Here is a 14,508-nt window from a genome sequence, read left to right on the forward strand (position 1 = left end):
CTGCCCCATTCTCAGGGCTAACAATGGAAAATTACTTGCTCCTAATTTCTGTTGCTTATTTGACAAATGTTATCAATATATCTTAGGTTTGCCTAGCAACCTGCAGGTCAAAATGGATCTTGACTTTGCAAGTTTAGGTTTTGTATTCACATTTATCCTTATTTTAAACATCATTTTTTGTATGTTTTGATTATGCCCTATTAAACCTCAAATAAAGGTTTAATTGTTTTAAAAAGAATTATATCTCATAGATATTTTAAATTGCAACAATAGATGGCTTCCAAAAGAAATTTTAAGGCAAAGGAAGATTCTTTTCACCAGACCATCTGTGTACCTTGTACTTTGTGTAGGCTTAGGAAATGGTTTATAGCCCTCCCACATTTGGGGGAATTGCTAGCTGTCTCACTCATACCATGCCCCAAGGGAGTCTCTGTTTTTGTAAGAGGGAAAAGAGGTGAATGGTACTGCTGCCTGGAAATGAATTTGAGTAAAGCAAAAACATTTCTAAGCTAAATTTTACATTATGCTATTATGTTAATTTACTGTCTTTTCCTGCCATTTCCTTCTTTTTGTCCAATTACTTCTGTTTGGCACTTACATGTAAAATACATGCTTTTCAAGCATTTTCACTGGATAGTTTTAAGGGTTCCTTTGAAATAAAACAAAGCAAAACAAAGTGACTTCCCATATGCCAATTCCCACTAAAATTGTATACACACCCCATCTTTGTCAAGGATAATAGTACCTACTAATTAAATGCCTAAACAAACTTTGAAAATATTATATTATTTAGTTCTACTATATTCCTATGAGATGTGTATTGTTAGCTCTCTATGATGCAGAAAATAATGTGACTCAGAAATATTAGATAACACACAACTAATTAGTGGCACAGGTGAGATAGAAACACAGACTGCCTGGCTGAAAGGTGTATTGTCAGCTATTCTGCCCTGTCTCTCTCATGCCTCACCACCTAGCCATGTTCAGGGTATTCATATTTCTAAAACTCCTATTGCTCTTAGACATACTTGTTGGAGTCAACAAAAAAGAATTACCATTTAAAAGAGAAATTTACTGAAACTATAAAAATGTATTTTCAAGAGAAATATGAAGTTGAAAGTTTTATATTGCCCACACTACTAAGCTCTTCAAATACTGTGTAGAGTTGAAAGTCAAATTCCCCTGCTAGAAAAGTCTAATATTTACTTTAATATATTGTGTCAGTATAAGGAAAAATCAAATCTATAAAATATACATTGATCCCAAATTCAGTAGCTTGAATTTCAACTCATTTTTTAAACAGAGATGAAGCTTTTACAACTGAAAATAACAAAAAAAAGTTGGTGCAAAGATAAGGTACAGAAGCACTATAATATTTTTCATAATTTCAGTCAAAGTAAGGCTAAGTTTTGACTACTGATTTAATTAGGAACTCAAAGGTTGGACTTTTCATTACTTAAAGTGCTTCAGCATTTCTTATACTTGACATTGACTTTGCTACACATGGAAGCCATGCTAATTTGGTGGGTGTTCCCAGAAAGTTGTGATTGTTTTCTGCGATAACACTTGCATTCTCTCAGGGTGTAACCAGCAGGAACATTTGCTAACAAAGGTTGTTGGAGATCAGAGGGCACTGTACAGTAGTAGACCATAGATTTTGGAATCCTGGACAGCTGGGATTGGAGACCTGAATATCCCACTTATTAGTACTGTGACCTTGGACAAGATAATTAACACACTTACCTTTGGTTTACTTCTTTATAAAACATGGGTAATAATAGTAACTTCTCTATGAAGCTTTGAATATGAATTAAAAAGATATAATCAAGTGCTAAGCATGGTGCTTGGCACACAGTAGGTTCTCAGTCAGTTAGAAGTTGTTTTTGTTGTTGTTGTTGTTTTTCTCACTCCAATCCCACAATTTAAAAAAAAAAATTTTTTATTGGAGTATAGTTGATTTACAATGTTGTATTAGTCTCAGGTGTACAGCAAAGTGAATCAGTTATACATATACATATATCTACTTTTTTTTAAGATTCTTTTCCCATATAGGCCATTACAGAGTACTGAGTAGAGTTCCCTGTGCTATACAGTAGGTCCCTATTAGTTATCTATTTTATATATAGTAGTGTGTATATATCAATCCCAATCTCCCAATTTATCCCTCCCCCCGCTTATCCCCTGGTAACCACAAGTTTGTTTTCTACATCTGTGACTCTATTTCTATTTTGTAACTAAGTTCATTTGTACCTTTTTTTTAGATTCCACATATAAGCATTGTCATATGATATTTTTATTTCCAATAATGAGTGGACAGTCAAAACAGGATTAAACTGACTTTTTTTTTTTTTTTCCTTCTCCAGCATGCAATAACTGACTAAGCTCTGGCCATAGACTGGTTTAGAAACAGTCATTTGGGGGACTGATGATTTGCCTCTTGTGGTTTACTAGCCCGTGGGATGAAGGATGTTTCAGGTTGGGTTTCCAGGGAAACAGACTGGGAGTAGAGATTTGTGTGCCACAGGTTTGTTGGTTAGTGTGCTCAGATCAACACCTGGTAAGGAGTGAGGGACTAAGGAGGCAGGGCAGAAGTTGAACTGTGATATATCTCCACAGAGGCCTCAGTAGCTCACACAGGAGATCTGCAGGTAAAATGATAGTTCAGAGTTGTCCTGTCTTGAAGTCAGGAGGACAAATCTTTGTACTCCCAAATTACAGTCATTGGATTTGACGCTTAGACATGGGTGGGGAAGCGTTTGTCTGTGGATGGCAATTCCTGGGGAGGGTCTCAGAAGTAGCTCTCAGCAGGCAGCACTTTGAGCAGCTGGGAGATTGAGGAAATGAGTGTTTTAATACTGAAAATTGGGAAAAGGGAGAAGGGAAGAAGATCTGAACAGTGCACCACAGTTTCCACTACACACAACACTTAGATAGATGTATTTAAATTTATATATTTATATACATTTATATACCTATAAATATATAAAAGGTGTATTAAAATATAGCTTTTGTGAGATAATTCTATTTTTAAAACTTAAACTTGAAACACATATAAATTCTAATAGTTTATCTAATGTTATTGAACTTTACAAATTTGTAGTCCAAACAGCAGATTTACTTGTTTCTTTGCTGTGAGGGAAGGAGGTATCTAAAGCATAAATTGTTTAAAGGATCAAAAAAACCAAAGTAACACAATTGATGACAAAGTTGGAACCAAAATTCAAGTTTTCTGATTCTTTTCCGTCTTTAAACCTTTATTGACTTAAAACCTGGGTAGATTTTTCTTTTCTTTTTTTTTTTGACTATGTAGTTGATCTCTTAAAGTGTTTTCTAGCTGTGCTCTGTAATTACCAAACTTTGGATTTTCTGCCAAAACAAATATATTAAGGTATGCGCTCATCTAATTTGATATGTAAATCAGAGATGATTTTAAAAAGCCAAACTTAAGAAAGCATGAAACCTATTGCTTACTACAGAATGTAACATCTCTTAGTATTTAACTGAGGTAGATATTAATTATGTTTATTAAGATTTTTCATGGATTCTCAAATAAAGAATGCAGAATCTGCTTTTGTATATCAGTAATTGATTGAAGTTTGCATAAGTATCTCTGTATCCTTTCATTATTATTTTTATTCAGAAACACACATGTGCTTTCCTGACATCTGTATTTTAAATTGTATGATTCATTATTTTTAAACTTGGATAACCTGATTTCACATATTTTTCCATGAGTCACAGGAAAGTCTAGTTGTTAGTTTGTTATTGTCTGTACTTTTACATAGCATGCCTGCACTTGCCATTATTTTTCTGATTTTTGTTTTTCATCTCTCAACCAGTCACTTTGGGAATAGTCCTTCCAGTTTTCAATGAAAACCAGACAAGAATGGCCATGGATTTCTCAAGACTGGCAAACTATTTTTGTTATTATTTGTTTAATTCCATGGGTTTAAATATAACCAGGAAGTCTGCATCAGTTGTTTTGACCTTGGGTCTTGATCTCATCTATTTAACTCTTAAAAATTACTTTTCTCTAGGGTTTCACAAATCTTTTGCTTGCAAAATTTAGAAACTCAGCTGGGATGGATGATAGGCAAGGACCTATAAAACAGGACCTATACCTATAGGCAAAGGACCTATACCTATAGGCAAAGGACCTATTCCTATAGGCAAGGCAACAATGTGTCTTAACCACAGAGCAGACACAGTGGTGGAAATTGTTCCAGAAGGTCACTAATGTTCAGGAAACTTAACAGGGCATCTGAATTCTCTGAAAATTAGACATTATCTAACTGCTCTAGTTTGACTTTTTTCCAGGGGAAAAGAAAATATTCCTTCAGTGCCTAATGTGATCCTGCATGATAAATCTGATCTTAAATAGGTCAATGTATTCAGAGCAAACCTGTTGTTTAATATTAAACTTGGTTTATTCAATTGGTATTTTTGGATGCCTCCTTTTACCTAGATACCAAAGAGAAGATGATCAATAAAAGCTCCTTTCTTGACTTAACATCTCCTTTCTGCTACTGCCCCATTTCTCAGTTCTTCCTTTCCTCTTATTCTCTGTTAAATCCACCAACTTTGTCCATACCACTCTACTTAAACATTTCTGAGGTCAACAGTGACCATGTTATTGCTAGGTCCGAGGGTCATTTCCCAGTCCTCAGTTGGACTGACCTCTCAGCTCCATTTGGCACAGCTGATCACTTGCTTTATCGACACCCTGCTTTCATTTTGCTTCCAGGACATCCGCTCACCTGGCTTGTCTCCTAGGTTTCTGGGTACTTTTACTCGGTCTTTCTTTTTTTGCTATTCCTTGTCATCCCATGACCTCTAAATATCAACACTCCAGCATCCATTCCTTGAACTACTTTTCCTCTCCAGCTAAATTCATTTCTCTGGTGATCTTTCCTTTTGATGTATCTGTATGCTATCATCTCCCAAATTTATATTTCCAGCCCAGGCCCCATCTCTGAAATTCAGGATCCTGTATCCAATCGTCTACCAGGAACTTCCACTTGGATGTCTAATAGACATCTTAAATTAACATGTCTAAAATTGAACTAACCTTTGGCCTTCCAACCTATCCCACCCACCATCTTCTCCCACTTCAGTTAATGCCAACTCAATTGTCCATGTTGCTCGGGCTGAAAACCTGAACATCATTCTTGACTTTTATCAGTTTTTAAAAATATAGACAAAAATCCATCCACAAATTTTCTTGGCTCTACCTTCAAAATATGTCCACCATTTCCACCGTTGCCATCCTGGTCCAATCTACTACCATTGGATAGCCTCCTGACTGCTCTGCATCTGTCTGCCCTTACTCAGCTACCATTTAATCTTAACAAGCTGCCAAGGTGATTATTTTGAAATGAAAATCAGATTATGTCATTTTTCTGTTAAAAAAACAGGCAGTTTTCACCTTGAGCTATACTTGATATCTGTTGACTTGTATCTGTGTGAGTGTGTGGGTGTGGGGAGGGGTGTGAGTGGAGAAGGGAGGTCAGAGGTCAGAGTGTCTGGAATAGATTAAGGAAAAGGAAGGATGGTAGGAAATAATGTCAGAGAAGTCATGAGGAGTCAGATTATGTAAGGTTTATATGACACTGCAAGGGCTTTGGTTTTTACTTTGAGTGAAGAAGGAGCCATTGGATGGCTCTGGGTAGAGGAAGGACATGACCTGGCTTAGTTTTTAGCAGGAACACTCTGGATGCTATGTTAAGGTTAGATGAAGGGCAGAGCAGAGAGACCCGTTAGGAGGCCGTTGTGGTCATCCACCTGGGGTATGATGATGCTTGGACCAGGATGGTGACAGTGAAGCTGGTGAGAAGTATCAGGTTCTTAATATATTTGAAAGAGTTAGCAGGATTTCTTGATAGACTGGGTATGGAATGTGAAGGAAATACAAGAGTTAAGGTTTTTATTTTATTTTATTTTTTTTTGTTTTGTTTTTTGGTCTGAGCAACTGGAACTGCATTATCTGAGATAGAGAGGGCCCTCCCTATCAAATTCTCATCTACAAAAACTCTCATTCTGATGAGAATTTGTAGAGCTCAGTTTGGGATATGTAAATGTGATATGGCACTTAGTCTACTTATATCAAATATTTCCTGAGCAAATGAATGACATCTCAGCCCTACTTTCCACTGTACAGGTTATTCCTGTATCTTGAGCCCTCTTTTTCCCACCTCTACTTGTCCTACTTGTGTTTGGATTTGTGGGAGCGTAGCTGCCTGACTTGTGCTTGAGGTGAGGTAATTTGGGGGTCAAGTTATCCCATATACAGACATGAACACATTTCTTCTCTTTTTTAAAATTATAAGTCCAACCTCAGCTTTCTTCTATTGTCTGTGAGGTCTCTGAGACGTAAGTTTTCCCAATGAGGTGTGAGAAAGATGCGCTTGCTTCTCAAGGTGATCCCCTTTTTGAAGGTTGTGCGATTTCAGCTTTGGAATTTTTTTCAGTCAGTTCCCAAACCACCATGTCACCCACATTTCATCTTTCAAAATGTGTTGACACCTCTCTATTGTTATTATCATTCCCTGTGTTAGCTTTGATATTGTCATGTGTATTTTTATATTCATAAATTGTTATTTCAGTGTTTTGGTTTTTTTCTTTTGAGGGAGTTGAGATAAATGCACATATTCCATCGAAGTTAGCAAAAATCTCACTTACATACTTTTCCAGGATCTTTCTGTTTAATATTTAGCATTTTTTTCATGAAACTATACAAGTAAACACTAACTTTTTCCTTCAAGTAAACCAGTAAATATTGAAATGTTATGTTTGTCAAAACGTTTAGAGTCACGATGCTGCACTAATTGTGATGGATTTTGCGCTCCTGGCTCTTTATCTCCTCTCTTACTTTTAGAACAGTCCTCATTTGTGAAGTTACATGAGCTCCTAGTATAGTCTGTGAAACTTTTTAATACTCAATACATGTTTGTTGAATGTTTGAATAAATTGTAGAAGAATTGCCCATTGCTGGAGTCCTTATTCATTCTCAGGTTAATTCTCCAATATTTTATTAACTGATATTTGAATGCACACCCAATAAGGGTAAGATGTTATGGAATATATGATAATGATTTAAAAATAGTTCTTGATCTCAAGACACTTATAGTATATTAATACTGGAAAAATTACACAAAATTAAAGAGGTAAACTGTAATAAAGGGCATAAAAGTCAAGTAATTTGGAATTTCAGAGAAGAGAGGGATTTTTGTAGCATGGGAAATCAAGATTTCTTCATGAAAGTGGTAGCATTTGAGATGGGCCTTAAAGAATTACCAGTGTCCAATATGAGAAATGGGAATGAAGTCATTCTAAATGAGTATACTAGTAAGTGGGAAAATGAAGAGACAAGAAAATATATTAGTTGATCCATGTTGGCTTAGCTGGATTAGAGTGAATCAAAGAGGAAAAATAGAATATAAAATTGGAAAGAATTTGGAACAAATGTGGTTGGTCAGGGACCGTAGGAAAGAAAGAATGTGCGTGTTTTCCCATAAGAGGATACGAAAGGTTAATCAGTAGGAGATTGCTGTGATCAGATGTTTTCTTTGGTAATATTATTTGAAAGGACTTGAAAATTGATTGAATGCTGGCAGGAAGAGAAATACCTGGTATTACTCTGAGATTTGAACCTCTGTTCTGGTGGGATGTAGGTTCCATGTCCAGACCTAGGGGAATTAGAAGGAGAAGATAATTTGGGAAAGAAGATAACAGCAATTTTAGATATATTACGTTTAGAGCAAATTTCAAGTAGAAATTATCTAGCAGGCATAGAAAATGTGAAACTAGAGCTTTGGAAAAGAGGGTTAAAAATAAAGACCTGACAATAATGATTAAAGAACATCATATTCTGTGATCATTTTCTCTGGTTTAAGAAATTTGTTACATTGAAAATTTAATATTTAACATAGTAGCATCCATTTTAGAATTATTTTTATTTATTGTTGCAAAGCTCTTGATTTAAAATAAACACATGGTGGCTTTTAAATTCATTTTCCGTGTTGAATGAATTCTTGTGCAGTGACATCATTTTTACATTTTGTTCTCAAATGTAAGATGATTGTGTAATATCTGTTTATATTTTTGTGGGACTGTTGTAAAATCATTAGTCATTTGAGCACATTAAAAACCCAATGCCATTTTGAACAAATAATTTGAAAGAAAAGGTTGTTTTTCTCCAGGACATCAAACTACACATTCCCCCAGGTCTCTTGCAAATTCTGTTATTTTATTTTCTTCTCCTTGAACTAGGTGATGTGTATTCTGCTACTTATATTAAGGTCAACATCAGCCAAACTCCATTCTCTTCATCTAGGAAACTTAAGTGAGACTAAAGTGAGACTCAGGAATGTTTTAATGTTTATATTTTAAATTAAACTTTTAAAGTATTTAAAATTATAAACATTAAAAAGCTTAATAATAAATTTTAAAAATAGATGTGTATGAAATGAGTTATTTTCTCTGTCTTCAATTTTACTTCCCAGAAATTAATATTCTTAACAATGTATCATACAGTCTCATCAATGTATTTCTATGTATAGAGGAAAAACACTAATATCTGTTTTTTTTAATTTTATTTATTTATTTATGGCTGCGTTGGGTCTTCATTGCTGCATGTGGGCTTTCTCTAGTTGTGGAGAGTGGAGGCTACTCTTCATTGCGGTGCGTGGGCTTCTCACTGTGGTGGCTTCTCTTGTTGCGGAGCACGAGCTCTAGGTGCGTGAGCTTCAGTAGTTGTGGCACGTGGGCTCAGTAGTTGTGGCTCTCAGGTTCTAGAGCACAGGCTCAGTAGTTGTGGCGCACGGGCTTAGTTGCTCCGCAGCATGTGGGATCTTCCCGGACCAGGACACGAACCCGTGTCCCCTGCATTGGCAAGTGGATTCTTAACCACTGTGCCACCAGGGAAGTCCTCTAATATCTGTTTTAATTTTAATAATGTGAACTTTACTACATGTCCTACAACATTTTTTAACTGAAAATTTGTCATTAGCATATTTATTTTTAATGTTCTAAGAGAAACAAGGTAGCCAAAGATATGAATACTTTATTATTTCTTCCCTTTGAGAAGTTTTCTAAACACTTTTAAAAAGATAGTGAAACAACATTAAGGAATCACTACACTGTGCTTTAGACAACATTAATGAATCTGAACATTATTTGTGCAAAGGTACTAAAATGTGATTCTAAGATTTTCAGTCATGTTTTCAAACCACACATGCTGAAGTCATTCTGTGTGCTATTCTGTGCAGGCCCCCTTCAAATCTGGGGTGATATGATTGGGCAAAGACTCTGTTAAAATCTGTCTTCTTAATTCCTAGCTAGTTTGAGGAAGTATCAGTAATTTATAAAGGCATCATTCCCAAGAGTTTGAGAGGAACAATATTGTGTTCTACCTGTTCACAACCAGATCAGCCTTAAAAGCTATCCTGATACATTTGGCCAACACTTAGAAGAAGGAGGTTTATAGGCTCCTACAAGGCCTGAGGGAATGTTAAACATCATATGTAATTATCTTTTACAATGTCTGCACTGAAAGAATAGAACAGAGTTATGAATATTTGGCAAAATGTACATTTTCCTTTAGAATACATTATAAGATTAAATCAAGCCAGATGCGCACTCAGGCATAGAAAGACTAACTTTGTTGCTCCCTATTCTATCTTCTTGGCTTAGATCTTCTTTTCGTAACCTAAGATTTAGTTCACAATAAGGGAAACATCAAGAGACATGGGAACAATCAGATTGGTAGCTTGGAACTCTGTTGGGATTCTTGCTTTCTGGCAGCTACAACTTTTACAGCATAGAAGCTCTGGCCAGCGTTAAGTATTGATAGTACGAAGTAAAAGTGGTGGTGGGTTTTTACAGATCACATCATCTTATTTGGAGATTTACTAATGACAAAACATTGCTCTTGGAGTTATTAAAAACTAGAATGTAAATTAAATAATTAAACGTTAGAGTCAGAATTATAAATGAAGTAATATCATTTTAATAATATAAATAATATTTAAGTAATATGATTTTTATATTCTTTTCATTTATTTCAATATTTTAAACTACGGTTAGTAGTAATAATCCTATTAGAAACACTGATTGTGGAATAGTGGTTTGGAAATTCCATGTTATAATAAATCTCAACCCTGAACATGTGCTTTTTAGTTTGTTTATGATTTGTCATGAAGAAATGATTAATACCTAACTTTTTATTTAGTGTTTTCACTGACCTCCAAGCTACTTATCTGCTTTGATGAGTTGTTTACATATCTCCATGGTGTCTTCACCTTCCTTTATTTCTTTTCCTTAGAGCATCCCTATGTGACCTACGTTAATTAGTCAACGTAGTGAGCTCGAGGATCTTCAACTTACTTCATGTAACCCATTCTCTATCACAAGGCCCTCAGAGCCACTGGCATATTCTTTCATCTGTGCTTTAACTTCAGCCCATATTTCCCCTTAATTCATATTGTTGTACATTGATTCCACTAATTTTCAACAAATCCTTTTTTTCCCCCTACTCCATTTGACTTCTCATGCAATCCTTAGCCATTTTCCATATCTTTGCTTTAGTGGAGACAGTGGCCTGCCATAGTTACGAACTGTGTAGTCAGACAAACCCAGACCCAAACTCTGTCTTGGGCAAGTTGATTTATTTTTTTCCTTTTTAAAAATTTTTTTTTATTTTTAAAAATTTTTATTGGAGTATAATTGATTTAAAATGTTATGTTAGTTTCTGCTGTATAGCAAAGTGAATCAGTTATATATATATCCACTCTTTTTAAAATTCTTTTCCCATAAAGGTTGTTAAAAGTTGATTTGAAGTCTTAATTACTCAATTTCCTTAACTATGAAAGACAACTCACCAGGGTTATTGTGAGCTTTTAGAAATGAGGCACTTAGTCCTGCCCTTGGTACATGATATTCAATGAACACTGGCTAGTCACATGCAGATGATCCCTTACCCATAACCCTTATGCTAGATGTATTTTCGGAATTCAGAATTTTGAGGGTTGTAAAAGGTATGCATAATTAATATATTACCTAAGATCTCTAGTAGGATATGAGGCAGCATTCTTAAACAAATGGGCATTTCTGTAGGAAAATAGTTCTGTATGAACTTTTATACAGAAGTATTAACCTCCCATCATTACCTTCCCATCAATTCAGGTCTGATAGTGCCACCAAATGCGTTATGAAAAAACTCATTTTTGAAAATTTCTGAATTTTAGAATTGTGGAAAGGGATTGGGATTCTGTAAAATAAAGGGAGATACTGCATTTTCTTATTGTGAACTAAAAATTATTCTCTCATTTTTACTATGTGGCTGTTTCCTATATTTGCTAAACATGGGACCACAGGTACTTTTTCTTACCTCCAGTACCACAGCTCACTCCCCTCTTCAGGTACCCTTGCCACTTTACTCCAGATTTCTTCTGAGAATTATGGGAGGGAATGAAATAAAACTCTTTCAGTAGGAGTTTCTTCATTGGACACAGAAAATTCAGGTCACATTGATAATTATTTTTTTCATTTCCCCGGAATTTGTTAGGATGTGAAGCGTATAAGAATATCTGCAAAGAAAAAGACACTAAAATCATTAGTCTCCATTTCTTCCTTCGTGGTTAAAAGCTGTGTCCTCTTAAATATTTTAACTCAAAATATATTTAAGCAAGATTTATGGTTAGATGTAATGTACTAGCCGTTTTAGACTGTGTATTTTTTGTTTTATATAATACATATGGGCTTTTCGAGAAACGTATAGTGTCTTATTGACTGGTTGGCATTGCTTTTTTTCTCCCACTAATGAGGATCTGTATAGATTTTTTTTATTCCATTCCTTTCTATTTCGTATTGATTTTGGAGATTTTCTATGAGAATAAAAGTAGTAATTGAATCATATTCTGGTACTATATAATTATTATTCAGAATTGATTCCAGTATTTATTTATTTTTTTAGTGTCCTACTGAAACCAAAGCAACATTTGGGGTCCACCTTAAAATAGTAGGAGACTGGACAGGTATGTAGAACATAGAGTTTTAAAATATACGCTTTGAAAATAATGGGTCATACAATAATTTTGATGTCTAAGTAGTGGAATGGCCAGCATGTATAGAAATGTGTATGTGTTCTCAAGCTGTTGTTTTGTTTTCCTTCTTTCCTTGTACAGTTTTAACATTCATGTGTCTTTTTTTCTTCTGTAAGATGCATTTTTGGAATTGGAATACCTTGGATATCAGTAATTGTTAATAGTGTGTTGTTCATGTGATTGCAAATCATAGATTTCTACCTGCTTGTCAGATGTACTGGAAATAGTGGGAACACTGAAATGTCTTTGAGAAAATGTCATTTTAAAATTAGTGGTTGGTTTTACTTTCAAAATAATCGACACCTGGGATTGAGATCACACAAATCTTCCAGTTCTTGCATGACTGTCTGCATGGTATTATCTGTATGTATAGCAACTCTACAACATCTTTTGAATAGTGGTCATTTATAATAGCAGGTCTGTTGGTGATGTTTTACTCTTTTATTGATAAGATTTTTTTTATTATCTGAAAGGTGCATTGTATTAAGAGTTCTGAGTAAATAAACATTATTCATTCTTATATTCCCTTTGCCCAACAGAGTGACTGACAAGTGAGTGCTCAGTAAACATGAGCTTGTTGGCTGGTTGTTTACTTTGACTATTCAAAGGAAACGATGCAAATGTAAATAAAAAATAATTTTTAATTGAATGCTAAACTAGGAGTTGGTTTGTGAAAACTATACAGAATCAGAAAAAGGCAGATTCAGTGTAATCTCGGGCAATAAGAGAAGCTTCACAGAGAAGATAAAATTTGAGCTGAACATTGAAAATTAGACAAATGAAGAAAGAAGAAGGTCATTTAAGTGAAATCCACAGCACTGTCAAAAATCAAGGAAGGTAATGATTAAACCTTATTTGAGAAGTGTGAGTCAGTCAGCCTAGCAGAAGCAAAGATATTGTTCTGGGGAGTAGTATGGAAAAACCATTTAGGGTCAGCATGGTAAAGATCTTGAATGCCTTGACAAGATGTTAGAACAACTTAGAGATGTTAGGGAATCTTTGAAGGATTTGGAGCATCGTAATGTAAATGGTATTGATAACTTGCTAGTTGATTAGATTAGGATCAAGGGAAGACTTATTGGTACTGGAAGGCAGAGGAGAAGGAGTCAATAAAGGAGTGAGGATGGAAACTGAGGACTAGAAGAAATGTATTTGCAAATGCAGCTTAAGAAGTTAGTACTGGAAAGGGGGGGACTAATTATTGTAAAAATTAAGAAAGGACAAGATGTTATGTAATAGAGAAGAGATATTTTAGAAAGGACAGTTGAAAGAGCTTATACTATACAGTTAAATAATAATAGTGTGTATAAAATCCTTTGTCTCTAGAAAGAGCACTCAGCTTGGAAATGGAGATGAGAAGAAAATGGGGAAAATATGCAACATAGGATTTAATGGGCAAACAAAGAAACTAATCCAAAGATCTTTGAGCAGTGATGACCTATTTGGAATCATGAAAAATCAGGCTTAAATTCATATTATTCGTTTGATAGCTTTCGAAAGAGATCATTGTAGTCCATTGTTAGAAGAATACTGGTGTAGTATACAAATAGTAATTCTCATAAGCCCAGAACTAGTTGATATAATAAAAATTGTTTTGCACTGTTTGGCAAATAAAGAATGAGCTGAAATTCTTCTCTGGTAAGAATCCCAATATAGTAAGAATTAACTTCAATAATTAATGGTAATTGATAGAATTCTATAGCTGAAGGGTAACAAGCATAATGAAGTCATAATTTAATTCATCAGGGTAAGCAGAAAGTTCATCAGGGCTTATTTTTTTATTTTTTAAACAACTTTATTGGAGTATAATTGCTCTACAATGGTGTGTTAATTTCTGCTTTATAACAAAGTGAATCAGCCATACATATACATATATCCCCATATCTCCTCCCTCTTGGGTCTCCCTCCCACCCTCCCTATCCGGCCCCTCTAGGTGGTCACAAAGCACCGAGCTGATCTCCCTGTGCTATGTGGCTGCTTCCCACTAGCTATCAATTTTATATTTGGTAGTGTATATATGTCGATGCCTCTCTCTCACTTCGTCCCAGCTTACACTTTCCCCTCTCCGTGTCCTCAAGTACATTTTCTATGTCTGTGTCTTTATTCCTGTCCTGCCCCTAGGTTCTTCATAACCTTCTTTTTTTTTTAGATTCCATATATATGTGTTAGCATATGGTATTTGTTTTTCTCTTTCTGACTTACTTCACTCTGTATGACAGACTCTAGGTCCATCCACCTCACTACAAATCACTCAGTTTCATTCCTTTTTATGGCTGAGTAATATTCCATTGTATATATGTGCCACATCTTCTTTATCCATTCATCTGTCAATGGACAGATGTCTGGACTATTGTAAATAGAGCTGCAATGAACATTGTGGTACATGACTCTTTTTGAATTATGGTTT

General features: G+C 35.0%; 1 protein-coding gene across 2 annotated transcripts in view; it reads left to right on the forward strand.

Moving 5' to 3' along the window:
* The window catches only part of NOX4 (NADPH oxidase 4), a 142,965-nt gene that overhangs the window by 63,517 nt on the left and 64,940 nt on the right, over positions 1–14,508 (forward strand). For both annotated transcript variants that reach the window (XM_036862588.1, XM_036862589.1), the window contains one exon: positions 11,972–12,032. In XM_036862588.1, the coding sequence (XP_036718483.1) occupies positions 11,972–12,032 (61 nt within the window). The remainder of the gene's footprint in view (positions 1–11,971; positions 12,033–14,508) is intronic.

The sequence above is a fragment of the Balaenoptera musculus genome, chromosome 8 (assembly GCF_009873245.2).
Source record: "Balaenoptera musculus isolate JJ_BM4_2016_0621 chromosome 8, mBalMus1.pri.v3, whole genome shotgun sequence".
Lineage (NCBI taxonomy): Eukaryota > Metazoa > Chordata > Mammalia > Artiodactyla > Balaenopteridae > Balaenoptera > Balaenoptera musculus.